This window comes from Echiichthys vipera, assembly GCF_963691815.1.
Source record: "Echiichthys vipera genome assembly, chromosome: 4".
Classification (NCBI taxonomy): Eukaryota; Metazoa; Chordata; class Actinopteri; order Perciformes; family Trachinidae; genus Echiichthys; species Echiichthys vipera.
Window position 1 is genome coordinate 13661632 of NC_139829.1, and position 16865 is coordinate 13678496.

Genomic DNA, 16865 nt, shown 5'->3' on the forward strand with positions numbered 1-16865 from the left:
TTTGGATTCATCTAATGCACTCAAATACTGTAGATCATTTAACTTTGCTCTGTGTGAGTATTTCAACACAAATGCTTGTCTTAAATGAATAGGAATTGTCTCCAAAGGGGAGAGAGTTTGTACAGACGTCACATACTCACCACAGCAATCACTGGAATAAGAACTCCAAGATTTCCAGCGCTGCTTGATGCCTATGAGAGATAAAGAGCCATTACCGATTTACCAACATTGCTGTTATCAATTTCCTGTTGTGTTTAGATGTTCATGCATTTAAGCACGTACCTTCAGCGCTGGTCCCTTGTCTGAGGCCCTCTCACTGGCTCTCTTTCCTTCTAGGCCCAGCTGAACAAACAACTCTAAAAGGTTCACCATCAGCTCATCCACGAGTTGCTCCCCCTGCAGGTTGGCTGCAATGTTGGCCAGAGCATTGATCACTGCCAGAGAGCAGTGCCTAGTAGAGGAAAAACAGCACAGATGGAAGGAACAGTTCAACTCAGTTCAATACCAATAAGACATATATAACTGTAGATATTTATTTGATATCAAATATAACAGAACACATGATGCAAAACAAATCAAGGGAATGTGCAGCAGTACTATTGTAATCTACTACCTCTGACTACTTAGTAGTAGTGAGCAAAGAGCAACAATTCTTAATGTTCTGCCAACCATATATCTGGCTTCTATGCAACAACAGTCCCCTGCTGACCTGTAGCCGTGATCCCTGTAGTCTTTGGTAGCTGAGTAGACCACTGAGCTGGCCTTCACACTGATCTGCTGGAACAGGTTCCAACCCTCCTGGTAGATGTATTGCTACAAGACAGACAGATTGGAGTAATATACTGTGCTGTAAGTTCAGTAACTACGAAATAATTTAAGCTCAAAAAAATGACTTTAAAGTTTGTTTACTGTCCCAACAACTGAGTAGCTGGCACACTGATGATGAATTATGGTTTACTAGTTTCCCATTGAATAATGTTTATCCATATCTATCCTAACCTCCTTACTTTCAGGCTCCAAATAGGGCAGAATAAATGTTTTTAGTGATTTCGTAGTTACTGCGGCTTTGTAGGGCAGTATAGTTAGTCCACACATACCGAGGTTTTTTTGTTTTTTTTAAACATAGCCTTTTCTATGCGCTGTAGCCTGTCGTCCAAATGCCAACTGCGATAGAGGACATTTTTTAAAACTTCTTCCTGTGTGAAGTTTTCAGTGTTGACGTGTAGACAAGGAAAACTGAGTTTTGGACTTGGCCCCGCTTCTCATAGGCCAAGATCTTTTTCTTCTTCTTTCGGGGTTCCCTCTCTTTTCTAGAGTTAATTTTCCAGGACTTTTACTGGACATTTTCAGTGATGATCTGATAGACAGGGATCGCACCATTCACTTATATGTTCTGATTTAAAAGATGTGCAGTGGACATAACTTATCTACGAAATCATCTCTTAGATGCTTTTAAATTGTGATAAATTGATCAAGAATGCAGTAACTATTATTCACATTAAAGTATAATGTTACTTACATTTTCTGAGTTTTTTTCCACTTAAGTTGAAGTCATCCAACCTGCATGTGCTTTCATGTGACATGTGGAGGGTGTATTGAAAGCTTCTAGTACCACAGCATAACAGTCTATTCTCTCTTGTCCATGAACCAGAATTACCATTTGAACATTAATATGATCCTGAATGTAACCCTTTCAGATGGTAATGTTAATCATTTTGGGAGCTCTGATAGATAACCTAGTAGTTCTCATCTAAAGGAAAATAGGAAAAATTGAGATGAATTTCCAGGACGACACAAGATTTTCCAGGACATTCTACTATGTGTAGGAACCCTGTCTTTGGCCAATATGGCTTTAGGGCCATGGTTATGTTGCTGCCTGTTGGTCTAGCATGCTCCTCCACTTCAACTGTGTTTTCATTTGGACAGAGATTTGGACAGGATTTTCTTTTTCAGAACGAAGGAGGAAAACCCCTGTTTCAAAAAATACCTGCATTCGTGTGGACAAGCCCTTAGACTGTGCAGGGACCAACAGGATAAGCTTAAGATAAAATGAAAAATTCTTAGTTTGTTAGCTAATCTTCTCTTAATACTTATAACAATTACAATTTTATCAAAATAAAAAAAACCTTGTTGCAGAGGAGGGCATTTTGTAAGTGATCTGAATTTGCTGTTTAAGGTCAGATCCTTTTCCAGTTCTTTGTTAATTGTAGTTCATCACACTCTGGGTATGCTGGCTGTCAAAAGCACCCCATTTCCCTTCAAGGGGGTGTCGACTAGAATACTGAAACCTATTCTTAATGCACATTGTAAGGAACAAGTAAATAGCAGCCATCAGGTTTCAAGTAATTACAGCATGTCAGTCACTCTCGGTTAAGGGGTTACATTGCTTCTATTTATGCAACAATGTTATGAAACTTCAGTCTAATATTACAGTGTTACTATGAAATAAATCTGCATTCGCCAGGGCTCCAGACTGCGACTAAAGGGTCACATTTTGCGAACAAAATTTGAGAGTGTCACTCTCAAATTTTATAGCAAGACATCTGGTGTGTGTGATATAGTGAGACATCTGGTGTGTCTCACTATATCAATATGTAAGTGGCAAAACAGCAACAGAGTAACAGATAAGATAGGATCAATATGAAAGCACTGTAAGAAGATAGTGCCGTCAGCACAATAACACAAACAGGTAACACGTGAGCTCCGCAGATTCTTTAACATCAGGCAGTCAATGGAAGCACAATGCTCTAAAAATGAGTTATTGTATCTTTGAACTCACATTTCCTGTAATGACCATGCAGCCAAGCTGGTCGATGATGAGTACATCCAGCTGTGATGGAGGCTGGCAGAACTTTTGTTGAAGGATTTGTAGGATGTGCTCCATGACTTTAGGAGTGTCTCTGAGAGCCACTGCAATGTGACCAAGTGCTCGAATGGTGTGATCTGGGATCAAATGAGCATCCCTGGCAGAGACAGCAGTTGTTGAGTCAAGGACTTGAAAATATTCAGGCTGAATACTTATAATACTAATAGTAGTGCAACGGATCATCATTGATCTGTGATCTGTTCAGATCGATATCTTCAGTTCGGCACACACGTGATCCGCGGATAGATTTATGAAAAAAAAAGTTGCGCACATGTTCAGTCCACACACCTGTTAAGAGCAGCGTGGTCAGCCATTTTGGCTTCCCAGTCAAATATAATGATGAAGGAAAGAGGTTAGTGGATAAAACCATGACGGTGTGTAGGCACTGTGGCAAGAGAAAGCCATATGACAGTGGAAACACATCAAGCTTGGCCACGCCTTCAGGGGAATGCAGAGCTATGTGACCGCTCACTTCATTACAGCAGAGGGGAGAGATGACAAGTCCGGTGCTCCAGACATGCCCCCTCTACGAGAGCCACACAGGCACTCATCTTGCGTAGGTACTGACACAAGCGGTGGAAAAATGGAATAATAATAATAATAATAATAATAATAATAATAATAATATTAATAATAATAATAAGACAAAACTTTTTTTTTTTCTGATCCGAAAAATGATCCGAACAGTGAGTTTTTTTGATCCGTTGCACCCCTACTCAATACAGGACACAAATTTAGCTTTTTTTACAACCAGAAATGTTGCTCACTTGTCATTCTCCTGCGAGATGTACAGCCGGTTTGACAGACTGGCCAGAAAGGCCTCCACTATAACATTGTCCATGGTCAAGCCAGCTTTCAGACATCTGAGATAAAAGAAATACACACAAAGAAGAACAATGAAAGTAAAAAAAACAACAACATCCAAATCTTATCTTCTAAACATAGCTGTGCCTGGAGTCTGTGTCTGACCTGCATATGTTGTCAATGGAAATGTCTCTGAGCTGCTCATACATGGACGGCTGGTCTTTCCTGTTTGACAGGAGGTTGAAAGTAGACTGCGAGTGCTCATTGGTCACATTTATCCTGATCTCTCCTGTGCCTGAAATAAAAAGTGATAATGACACAAAGACAGAGACATCAAGAAAAAGAATATTAAAAACAAGCAGTGTTAAATCTGTTTTAGTGCCAAGTCGTCATTTAGAACAAGTAGCTAATCTAAGGCAATGAAGTAAACAGTGAAAAACCAGTATCCTGAATTGCATTTCCAATTGTCTGTGATTGCAGCAGCTCATCAATGAACACTGTGCTCAGATCAATAGTGAATGAGAACCGAATGTGAAAATGACACAGTTATTGACTTATAGTTGTCACTGTATAATCAGCTACAGCACTTCACTTTTGTCCACTTCACTTTCTCTAATTGTATGTGCTGTACTTGGGAAAAGAAGATTCCCCAAATAATAAATTTCACATACAAAAATATCTGTACCTGTGTTGTACTGGCTGTGATACTTATAGAGTTTTATGAGAACAGGGGAAGGAACCACCAGGAAATCCCTGAGAGAGATTGTTGCAGAGTGAGCTACTACTGGAAACCTCTCACACAGGCGACCCAGGCCCTGAAAGAAGGAGAGATAGTCAGAGAACATTAAAATGAATACCCAATAAATAGTCGTGTCATTTTCTGTAACATTTCACTATTATACCTGTAGGCAACAGATGAGCAGGGGCATGTGAGCAATAATGATTTTACTGGAGGTTTTTGACTGCAGCTTCTCTGACAGTTTGGTGCACAAATTCTCAGCTCCTGAAAAACAAGACACCAGAAAGGAGAAAGTGTTGCAACCAGAACAAATAAACACATCCAGTATCTGATTATGACATCTGAACACAATGCAGCACTGCGATTGATTACCTTGCTCGTCTTTTACTGCCCACACCATGAGGTCCACACAGGCAGCGTTGGCTTGGCAACGAAGCTTGAGGGGGCTCTGTTCCACCGGCAACCCCCCCGTGTCATGAAGTACCCGCTGCAGCTCTGATTGACTGCTGCTAAACTGTTCCAGTACAAAGTCATGCACTTGCCGTACAAATGCCGGCTGCAACGCTAAGAAACATGAAGGGTGTATGAAACTTTTGTCTATTTGAACAACATACAACAATAAGTGCAGGGCTGTGTGGCTTTCATGCATCATAATAAGCTGTTTATTATGCTTTACCTTTCATGTAGTATAGTGTGTCCCGCAGCATTTTGAACACACACACATAGAGTGTGTCACTGAAGGTTTTGTAATAGAGGTTGATTCCCGGATTAGACTTTAACAACAAACAGAAGAGACATTGACAGGGAATATTATTTCACTGATTATGGCTTAAATTTAACTTTGAATTTATGTAAATGTACAATGTTTTGTATCAACAGTGGTTAAATAGTTACCTCTTTAACCTCAGTGATAGTGGCGTCCAGAGTTTTTAAAAACGGGTCAGAAACAAACTTCTTCACCTGTAAATTGAAAATATGCACAACAACTGGTAAATATGCAATATACAGGGTGGGAGACGACAGATGCAGTGTTTGGTAAACAGTTAGTTGGTTACTATACCATGCCCAGGAGTTGTCGGAGCAGATCTATGGGCACCTCCACCTCATTTTCAGCTCCCACGAAGAGGGGAGACATTGAGAAACTGGAGCTGACTGTAGAGAAGTAGTAGTCAGGATCTACTGTGCTGCTGTCTGGGAGGTAGGCCCCTAAAACAAAAGAGCCCACATGATATAAAATACACTAATTGTATGTGTTACCAAGCAACAAAGGTTTCACACAAATGACTTTTACTACATGCTTGACTGAATAAATTGCATTAATTTAGCAAAATGCAAGTACCTAGTTGTTACATAATGGGGATGGCTCTCTATGATAAGCTAGGATGAGTTGATCAATCTAATCAAAGCAGCTTGTTGTTGTTTTTGTGCGTTTTACCTTCAAAGTAATGGGGGCCAGGGGCTGTAGGAGAGCAGGGTGAGTGACCTCCTGAATCTGTACAGACCTATGAGACAGAACATTTATTTAACCACTAAGCAATGTTTTATCTTGAATACACTACACATCTGAATCTGGTCAGCTCTTTTACAACAAACACACACCTGTGCAGAGGGATCCAGACTGGGCCCGGTGCACCTGCGCAAAGTGTCACTCTGGCACACTGTAAGCAGTGAGGATGGCATAATAGAACGAAAGTCGTTGAAGGATCTGCGCCGCACTCCCTCCGTTTCCTCTGTAACGCAGCGGGCCTGGGGCGAATCTTTGGGGAACAGCTTGGACAACAGGGCTTCGTCTGTGTAGCTGTAGCGGCCGAATGCTCGAGTAATGCCGAGCAGGCTGGGGACAATATACCTGCACAAGTAGACTGGAGGCAAGAGATTATCTATGTAGTTTTTTTGTTTTGAAGGACAGATGTTTTGCACCATTGTGTGTGTGTGAGTGTGTGAGTGTGCGTGTGTACCTTTGTCATGGTTATCGGGTGTTTGGCACATGTCCTGCAATGACTGCATGACCTCCATTATAGTGTTCACGATCTGGAGGGGAAACAATAACACTTGAGTGCAATAAGATAAGAAAGATAAGAAACGATAAGAAAGATAAGAAAGATATGATAGCCCTTATTGTAATTGCACAAGGTACAATGAAATTGAGGGTGCTTCCACAGAGCCACACGATAAAAGAAGACAATGTAAAAGTTAAAAAAGTGCAAACGACATTTTTAAATAGAGACATGAGAGACAAAAAGTTTATACAACACAAAATAATTATCAAAAGCTGTTAAGGTGCTCTCTGTTGTTCTTCAGGGATGTTTGGGTGGGGAGGGGGGGTTATGGGAGAATGTGTCCGTATGCCTGTGTGTGTGTGTGTGTGTGTGTGTGTGTGTGTGTGTGTGTGTGTGTGTGTGTGTGTGTGTGTGTGTGTGTGTGTGTGTGTGCCTAACCTAGGGATGATATATTATCTACACGTTTTTAAGCTGACCTCTTGTCGGGAGTCTTGGTCCCTTTGAGCCACGTCTGACAAAAGAGTCACAAGACAGAAGCTGAAGTTTTCTGCAATAGGGAGGATTTCTGAAGAAAAAAAATATGGCAAAAAAACAAGGCGTTAAATGTTGTATACGTGTGCAGAAAGAAGTGGCCTGTTATGGATGAATATCAATACTGTATTGAAAATGAGTCAGAATGACGAAAAGTGCATTGTGACAACAAACAACTAGAGGTCATTGTAAAACAAAAGGCCCCACTATAAGAGGATTGTTCTCACCCTTTCCTTTCTTTCCTGAGCTCTCTTCGATCCATTGGACCCGTGGTAGTCCTCTCAATAGGCTCAACAAGTAGGAAACAAGTATTTCTTTGTGCTGCCAGAGTGAAGCAAATCATTATACAACACAAACAACTGCACTTATTGGCACAGAGCAGCACATTTGTTTGCCCAACAAGATAATGATGCCTCACAAAATATGAGGTATTTTTCTAATTCTTAAATAACATAATCAGATGGTGGGGAAGCTGTCCTCACTGTGTCTCAGGGTGATGAGGTTAGAGGCTTACATTGCCAGCTGCATGTCTAATCACCATTTTAATCAGATTATGGGAATAAGCTTATCGTGGTGATATAAGTTGAGTCCTGCTGAGAGGCTGGTAGCAAAGCCGGACTAATAGTACTGATATAAGAAATAAAAATACCTGAATATCTATTAATCTACTGCATCCCTTTGTAATAAACTCTAATTGAGCATTTTTGTTAGATCTTAAACAATATTATCGAGCAATTACTAGGACAGCCTAGAGAGTGGGTAAAGTGATGAAATACACCCACTGTGTTAAAAAAGGCTCAACAACCACCCACCTGTAATCCAGATTCCACCAGAAACACAGCCAACGCAATAACAGCATCTCTGCGCCGCACGTCTAGAGTGAACACACCGCGGACTTCCACTGGACACATACATTGTAGTTTCTGTACCTGAGAGAGCACAAAGAGATCATGAATTATAACACAGAAGATCAGATAAGAGAATCCTTCCTTAGTCCAACAGTGGGGAAATTGTCAGTGTTACAGCAGCAAAAGATGATAGTGCAAATAACAAAAGCATCAATAAAAGATACAAAATACAATAATAGCCTATGTAAACAGTAAAGAAGTAAATTAACAGTTAAAAACACAGGCAAGAAACAGTAGACTGTGTGGGGGGTGTGGGGTGGGGTGGGGTATGGTGTGTGTGTGTGTGTGTGTGTGTGTGTGTGTGTGTGTGTGTGTGTGTGTGTGTGTGTGTGTGTGTGTGTGTGTGTGTGTGTGTGTGGGTGGGTGGGTGTGTGTGTGTTAAACGAGAGCAGTGCTGATTGTAAAGTCTGACTGCTTCTGGAATAAAATATGAAAGTTATGACAGAATTCAGACTGATTAGATTTAATTGTGTAGTGCTGCTGTATTGCCCCTACTTTATCTGTCTATTTCCCTCTGGAGAGCAATAAAAATTACTTTAATTGCTATCCAGGAGGGAACCATAAGCTATTACGTTGCTGGCTGCCCAGTAATCACTATGTTAATGGTATTTTGATGCTAAGATTTATGATATTTGATATAATACAAAAGTCACCTCACTGTGCCTCAAAACGTTTCATTCCCACACACAAATTGGACATTACATAACCCCATTTGCACCATAAAACAGCAACACTTATTGGACATGTATTGATGATTTGCTCGATATGTTCTGTAGATTTTGTTTTGATGGCACCAAATGTAAATATGCCTTTTTCATCAATCTGTCACTGATTCATTTAGACCTCACCATCCCTGCAACAGGCTGGTATCTGTGGTATGGACTCATGCTAAACAGAGCGCACTGAGCCTTTCTCTGACAACCTGTTTGACTGCAGTGCCGATATAACCTGGCCGCTCTGCACCACACCAGCAGCGACGCCACTTTCTTCTGCCTTTTCTCTCTTCTTCTTTTACAGGGAACAGACCCCGCTACAGTCATTCATAACTACAGACAAACACACACACACACTAGTCTAATGTTAGCTACTCGGTCAAATTGTGCAGTGATCAAATAAAGCCACCGCCTGTGCGGAAGCGGTGCTACATCCTGAACAACCCTGTTGTCGCCAATTACTACAAATGTGTCTTGAGCAAACTCGGGTTTCTCCTTCCTCACCTTTTCGACCGGTGCGGGACGGTGAGCTGCTAAAGAGCGAGCCAGCGATAGGACTGTGTTGAAGTAAAACCCTCTCGTACCGCCTCCCATTACAGACATGTTTACCCCTCACATCAAAACAGCAAGATTCAGCGAGGAGGAGATGAAACAGGAGAGCAGAAGCAGCTGGCGCTGACGGAGCCGCAGTACGGCAACTCAGCACGGACAATCCTAACGAGCGCCGACAGTTACTATAGTGGCATTATGGAGGACTAAACATGACTTACTGTAAGTCTCAATAAATAAATACAGGAATAAGTACATGAATGCATGGACAAATACATAAATAAATAAATAAATAAATAAATAATATTAAATAAATAAATAAATAAATGTTCACATTTATTCCTACATTTTTTGCTCACCTACATTTATTTATTGCAGTATTTCTGTTTCCATATGTTAATGGGGTAGGAGGTCACATTTATTCATGCATTTATTTATTTCAGCATTTATTTATTCATTTATAGATTTATTTATTTATTTATTTATTTATTTATTTATATATATATATATATGGATTTATTTCAGCTTTTATTTATTTATCCCTGTGTGTATTTATAGACTTATATGTAAGTCATGTTTAGTCCTCCATATATTTGACCATATAAATGTATAATTATAATGAGACTGACAGGTATACAAGATACTATTTCGTTTAGTGTCTAGTGTCTGTTTTCTTGAATGACTTCAGTATCTTTTTTATTTTCATTTTTATCATTTCAAAGATTCAATATCAACATTACTTTTCTTACATGATCCAGAGTTATACTCAAGACCAAAAATGTATTTTCATATGTAGAAATGATGATAATAATCAATTAAAATGTACAAACACAGTAAAACATAGTTTTGGAAATTGATTAGTTTTGAGTTTTAAGTTTTCCATAGTGGCGCGATTTAAAATCTAAATCTTTAAAAATATAAAAGGGGGTAGTTTGTTTTTTATGGATACGGTGTTTTGTTAAGATAATGATGGAATTGATTATGACTAATATTTGGGATTGTGAAGAATTAGTAATACATCCATCTGTGTTTTTCACTAAATGTTTTCATAATCACCGCGTGCGTGTTTGTTGCGCAGGAGCAGCCGTTGGGACAGCACGCAGCGACGTCACCAAACGTGACAGGAAGTGTTCTGTTGCTAATGGTCAGCTGATACCGACAACTACGTACAGCTCCGACGGTCAAAGGTTTGTCTGTTAAATTGATAATAACGTTTAGTATAATATAGCTCATTCATAGTATACATGTTCTGTTTTAGCTACCATCTATTCCACAGAAGAAAACGTCGATATTGGCACAGCGCCGTCTGCCTATGGGCTGGTTGTTTTGTTAGCTCGCTTGCTATCCTCGTTTATTAATGTTAACGTTAGCTACAGGTTTACTAGCCAGCCGACACCCCTTAATATTAGCTCTTTAACTTTTGAAACATAACAATAGTGTGAATTGCTTTTCGTTAACGTAAATATGGCCCATTAGGTCAGGCTCTCTCCAATTTTTAAAAACTCGTTTTGATGTTTGGAAGTTATTTCTGACTGAAGCTAACAATCTAAAAATGGCGTTAATTTAATTTTGTTAGTAAGTTATTTGTCAAATCAGCATGTCAGCTGATCCGCACATAACGTTAACTAACTTATTAACTCATTCAATAGTTTTTTTATACAACTGAGCTAAGCATTATTTCCAGAATTTAAATATGTATTCTTTATCAATTGAGTAACGTTGAGTTAGCTTACAAGATGTGACATGTGAGCTGTTTCAATGACGCATCTTTTTTTTTTTTAATGAAATACTACCAGAGACGTAAAGTAAATGTTATAACTTCTTGGATGAGTTCTCTGAAGCAGCGAGCCATATTTCATTATTTTAAAATTAAACCAAATGAAGACAGTCAGCTTTTGACTTTTGCAATGCTGTATTAGAACAGATAATTGATTATCACAAACCTATTATTTTATCCTTGTTTTAATTGGTTAATCTTAACAATTACAAAGTTTCTGTTGTTCCCATTTTAAACATAGTCCCCACTGCCCAGCTGTTCATAGAAATAGTTCAAACTGTCTGTTGTTGAGTGGGCAAAGTTCATTCATGAATTCAGAAATGGTTGCTTTTTGATCAAGATGATGAGATATGGTCAAAAGTTCTGGAAAAGGCAAGTAGACCTTGAGCTGTTTTGTCAAAACACTGTGTCTGCTCCACAGATGGCCTACCCTAAATCCCACAACCCATTTGCAGATGATGACGATGAGGAAGATTTTAGGCCTAAAAGTAGGGGGTTCGATGACGACCCCAGTGACAGTGGGATGAGTGAAGCAGAGAGGAAACAGAGGTACCTCCAGCAGGAAGTGATGCGTACAGCTCAGTCTGCTGTGGACAGCAGTCACCGTTCCCTCGGCCTCATCTATGAATCAGAGAAGATGGGTGTGGAAACTGCAGAGGTACGTCAAACTTATCAGTTTTACCCTGACACACAAAGAATTGTATTGTCAAGGAGAGGTTGGCAGTCAACGAAAAAAATCTTGTAATTTTTTTCATTCTCCTCTTTCTCTCTCTCTCTCTTCTCTATCTATAATGTATTTGTCTCTATAGGAGCTGGTTCGTCAGGGTGAGGTTTTGAAGAGGGCTGACAAGATGATGGACAACATGGATCAGGACCTGAAGACCAGCCAGAAGCATATTAGCAGTATCAAGAGTGTGTGGGGCGGCCTTGTCAATTACTTCAAAGCCAAGCCAGAGACAAAACCACCACCTGAGGAGCCAAAGGCCTACCAGGCCAATGAGGGGTAAGATTCAGTCCTATATTCTCAGAATTATTATTATTACTATTTACATAATATGATAACAATTCCAAGCTGGCCAATATTTAATATTGTACTTTTCTTATTTGTTAGGTATCTGTCTCAGTATATAATTTATCTCTTGGAGCATTCGAAATGTATTTATCGTTTCCATCTTTTGTAATATGTAATGTGGGGATATTTTAAACCAGATTCAAAAAGAGTCGGTAGAGTTATTATTCCAATGGTACTGTTTCATTTGTATCTCATAACTAAATCAAACTATTCTATTTACCAACTTTAAACTGAAAAAGTTGTAGGTACATGGTTTAGTTATTTAGTTAGTTAAAGATTGAATATGTAGAATCTATAAAAAAGCTATATTTTAAAAAACAACAATACACCCATGGGGCGTTTTGAGGGGTACAGAATGAAAGTATTGCTTTTGTTAAAAAAATATATTTACCGTATTTTCCACACTATAAGGCCGCACCAGATTATAAGGCACACCTTCAATGAATGGCTTATTTTGAAACTTTTTTCATATATAAGGTGCACCGCATTATAAGGCGCAAAGAATAGACGCTACAGTCGAGGCTGTATTTTTCTTATTTGTCCTAATTCTTGTTTTTATGGTGCAATTTGCTCGAGGGAATGGGTTCAAACAGACTCCGGTCTCCTGTAGGCTACTGGGCCGGGTCTGACCAACCTGGCAACCTGAGTGCTGGAATTATGTTGTTGCGACTACGATCTCGAGAGACCAGATGGTGGTGTTCTGCTCATTCTCCAATTTCAACCTTTAAGTTTAATCATGTCATTTAAGTCAATTCAGATTGATAGACTAAATTACAATGAGACAGACACTGTTAGATATGTCCAATGTGTCTTTGTAATCTATGAGCCATACCTCAACACCAACCATTTCACTCTACTAGAAAACTGAAGCAAATCCACGTCAGATTAAACAGGTTATGGGAAAATTTAGAATTGTATTTTTAGATCATCAGTTGCTAGTACTACGTTCTTGGTATATACTTTTTAATTGCTTCCATACAATTTGTCCTTTTCCCTTTTCCAGCTTCTTGTCATTGACTGTCCTTCACTAAATGACCGAACAATGCCTATCTGACTTCTCAGATTACAGAATGCAATTTCCAGCAGCAGATCACATGAAGATAAGTACCAAGCCAGCCACCCCAACTTAAGAAAGTTGGAAACAGGAGGTGAGAGTTGGCACAAGAACTTCAGTGTAGCGTAATCATACCACAGAGTGGCTGCCAACATTCCTGATCTCTGTTCCAGGATTTGGAGCTTCTGCATCAATAGATGACGGCTCATCTAGACAAAATGGATACCCTCAGAACAGGCATCTCAGGGAGGCTCACCAGACCCTCGACAACAATTTAGGTAAAATAATATTTCTCTTGTAATTCTTTTATATTTCTACTTGACTTTCAGAAATATTCAAATAATATAAATTTTGATTGTTATTAAGATTTTTGTAATTCTGTATAACTGTATGCATTTAATTGACTGCAGTTTACCTGACATCAGAACACCATTACATTGTCTTATTCTTTCAAAAGTATAACCATAAAATATTAGAGGGGAATCTAAAATAGCAGTGTACTGTATAATCGAAATGAGGTGCAGAATGTTGTGGTATAATGTAAAACTAATATGTAACCTTTCCCAAATCCTTTTTAAGTATTTTCTGCCAATCCACAGTTTAATAATGTCCGTTGTGAATTACCTAGATGAGATGTGCGATGGCTTGAGTAGACTGAAGAACCTTGGACTCGGTCTCCAGTCTGAGATTGACGACCAGGATGACTCCATTGATTCACTGATGAATAAAGTGGACAAGATGGATCTCAAGATTCATAACACGAACCAACAGATTAAAAACCTCAAATAAAACAAACATTTGAACCCACCTTACAGAGTCAACAGGTCATCCTCTCACTTCGCTCTCCATCCTGGCATCTGATATTTTACTGCTGGCTTAAGACATTTTTATCCTTATTTTCTTCTTGAATAAGTGAAATGCAAGTTCCCATTCATGTCCATGTCATTTTTGTCAATACATTTCTCCTTTTACTCAGTTTTATACAGACATGTTGATATAATGAATTATTCCACCTCAATAACTGTGATTTCTTAACTTTTGTGCTTTTCAGGGAAGATTCTTTTCCATGTGCATTAGATGTAAGGGACTGACCAGGTAATCTGTTTTTTTCTTTAGTCACGCTCCGCTGAGTGGTTGGGTGGGTCCGGTGCTTTGAGTTTGATCAGCTGTATCAGTTTTTCTCGGAAGATATTTTTAAATTCATTAACAATTCAGTGAATGGACAAGAACGTGGCAGGTGTTAAAGAACTGGAATGTGTTGTATGTATGGTTCGTATGTCAGTGCTAACCTCCTAAACCTTCCTCCACATACAGCCTGTGCTAGAACACTTTGGAAGTTCGGGTAACTTTTGCCATACACATAATTTGTACAGTAGACTAGCTTTTTGTTTTGTGCCACACCACTTTGATTTGTTCTTTGAAATTGTTGAAGTACTCTCATGCTCTTCATTGCTTTATCATATAAATATATATCGCAATTCTTCTGAATGTGATTGAGTGAATTATTGTACAGCGTGAATAATGTGCACAACTTAGCTGTGAATATAAAAACTTTTTTTTTTAAATAAATGAAGGAATAATTATTATCAGAATATATTACATTTATGAGAAGATGGACCACTTCTGAGTTGAGTTTTAGAAGTTTAAAGATAAGATTATAATAAAACGATAATAAATACAATAAATTTGAGTTCATGGTCACAAAGCGTCATTTATCCCATGTATATTATGTATTCTAATCAAAACCACATATACAATAAATTCATTTATGAAAGGAGTCTAAGGTGTTTTATAAATTGATTCTGTTACAGTGGAGCAGGAATTCAAAAGCACCACAAGGTGACGCCACATTTCCAAGGTGGAATTTGCATGAGCTTCTGCAGAAAGATACCACTGTAGAGTAGCATGTGACTGTTTTAATTGTTTATGGATTGTGATATAACAGGTACATATTTATAAATTCAGGTGGAATAGGTGCAATAGTATAAAGTTATTACAGTTGAAAATAGCTTGCATTTATTGTTTTGTACTCTGTACTTTAATCTCAAAGTAAATTTAAAAAAAGACCAAAATAATTAGGTACTTTAATATTTTTCTACACATAAAAATGCTTGAAATATTATGTCTTGTACTCATAAACAATCGTTAAAATCAACACATAGATTGTTGTTTTGTGTGTGATCATCATAGGATGTGTGTTTACTATACAGTCTGTTGTGTACCAGCTGTGTGCAGCTCAGGTCCTCATGCCGAGGTGTCTATTCATTATCATTCCTCTGAGTTGGACCAGCTGCTCTTAGAGTGGCAACAAGTCCTTATTAGGATGACTTCCTAATGACAGTACATAACTTCCCAAAAACATATATACACAACAATGGGGCTACACAGAGGGGAAATGGGGGTTACCAACTACCCAGGGCCCCAAGCTGAGGGAGGCCCCTGCATGTCTGAACTAGAAGGGTTTTCTGCGAGATCTAAAGCATGTATTTGTAGATCATTTTTCAAATTATTTTATTTTTATTGACTTGGTTGAATGCTGCAGAACCACCAACCAAACCCTCTCAAAAATAATCAAAGCAAGTGTTTTATTCACAACAAAATTATACAGGAATACTCCTTCTCAAATGGCATTTGATAAGATAAGCACTAAGAAGTATCTAAGTGTATGGGTCTTTGAATTGATCAATAAAGGAATGTATTGGGTTGTGTTTGAGTTGATAGTAATGGTGGTGAGGGATTGTATAGGACAGATAATTCCTACTCTGTACTGTAGCACACAATATGTCCCTCCTCCTATTGCACGTGTGTTACCAGGTAATTGCACACATCCACATCAGGATTGGAAGGAAGTAGTCAAAGATGTTCTAGTAGACAAAGGAATGCAGGTATGCATATAAATCAATTCCACCTTGCTGTCTTGTTTCTATTTTAGTTCGGGTCAAGGAAAAGAAATGCCCCTATTTGGAGGGAATATTTCTGTAGCTGCAGGATAGAAAAGTCTTAAGTATGCTAAGGGATGCTTGATTTTTTGGCTCTATAAAAACAATGGGACTATATGAGATGGGGCTGGGGCTACGGATAAATACTGTATACTGCTGAAGTGACCTCAGGTGGAGGTGATGCCACCCATCTAACGACACCACCAATAAACGGAAGTCACCCCTGGGTTCTTTCCCTTAACGCCATACGTGGGGGCCGGGAGAGCTTTAAACAGCTGTCTTGTCAAAAGCAAACAGTGACCGTGCTGTGACAAAGGCCGTCAGTGCTGGAATGCCCCCCTTTTCAGCGGGCGTAATCCCAGAACACACTGCTGTCGGAGCCCATCAGGCACTGGGCCAGAGATGGGCCTTCCTGCCCTTTGGAAAGCGGGTTAGCAGCAGAGGCAGGTCGGCCAGGGGGGTAAAGCCTGCTTCAGAGGGGATGGACTGTCAGGCTGACAGCACTTTATTGCCACTGTTGTAGTAAGAGAAAATAAAGAGTTGTGCTGACGGAGGAGTTTGGTAGGGATCTGGGGAGAGGGAGGGAGGAGGACAGAGAAAGAGGGGACGGTGGCAGGAGAGATTAATGGAGGAGGTAAAGTTCAAGTGCCTCTGAGATGGAACACATGAAAGTAGGAGTATGAATGTCCCTCAAAGGACTAATGTGGGAAGTGTTGATTTGTTAGATCTTGGGTCATGTAGTTTTCCACAAAGGTCAGGTCTTTCTATACTCATTTTTTACACAAAATGCTCTTTATCTATTAAGAGCCTTTAATATTTTCTCAGCTTTAACCCTAAATAGGTGGCATGTTTACATCCTCAAATGCATTCATTGTGCTGCGTCTTTACCTGCCATACCTGCTTGTGATGAAGG

General features: G+C 39.2%; 2 protein-coding genes across 3 annotated transcripts in view; one reads left to right on the forward strand and one right to left on the reverse strand.

Annotated features, from left to right (window-relative positions):
• Positions 1-9171, reverse strand: part of pi4kab (phosphatidylinositol 4-kinase, catalytic, alpha b) — a 28960-nt gene extending 19789 nt beyond the window's left edge. The window contains exons 1-19 of one of the 2 annotated variants that reach the window (XM_083911918.1): positions 9066-9171; positions 7753-7869; positions 7168-7261; positions 6886-6974; positions 6368-6440; positions 6009-6271; positions 5845-5911; positions 5470-5615; positions 5304-5369; positions 5086-5182; positions 4782-4973; positions 4573-4673; positions 4356-4485; positions 3836-3965; positions 3634-3729; positions 2780-2963; positions 710-813; positions 283-451; positions 141-191 (exon numbers count right to left, since the gene is read on the reverse strand). In XM_083911918.1, the coding sequence (XP_083768044.1) occupies positions 141-191; positions 283-451; positions 710-813; positions 2780-2963; positions 3634-3729; positions 3836-3965; positions 4356-4485; positions 4573-4673; positions 4782-4973; positions 5086-5182; positions 5304-5369; positions 5470-5615; positions 5845-5911; positions 6009-6271; positions 6368-6440; positions 6886-6974; positions 7168-7261; positions 7753-7869; positions 9066-9164 (2268 nt within the window). In that variant the 5' untranslated portion in view covers positions 9165-9171. Of the gene's footprint in view, positions 1-140; positions 192-282; positions 452-709; positions 814-2779; positions 2964-3633; positions 3730-3835; positions 3966-4355; positions 4486-4572; positions 4674-4781; positions 4974-5085; positions 5183-5303; positions 5370-5469; positions 5616-5844; positions 5912-6008; positions 6441-6885; positions 6975-7167; positions 7262-7752; positions 7870-9065 lie in introns of both variants that reach the window. The other variant, XM_083911917.1, reaches the window with a different exon arrangement.
• Positions 9172-10256: 1085 nt separating this feature from the next.
• snap29 (synaptosome associated protein 29) lies at positions 10257-14862 on the forward strand. The gene is made up of 6 exons (XM_083913116.1): positions 10257-10297; positions 11309-11545; positions 11697-11890; positions 13022-13107; positions 13187-13291; positions 13642-14862. Exons 2-6 carry the CDS (start codon positions 11309-11311, stop codon positions 13800-13802), a joined length of 783 nt encoding a protein of 260 aa, XP_083769242.1. The 5' UTR covers positions 10257-10297; the 3' UTR covers positions 13803-14862.
• Positions 14863-16865: the final 2003 nt, after the last annotated feature.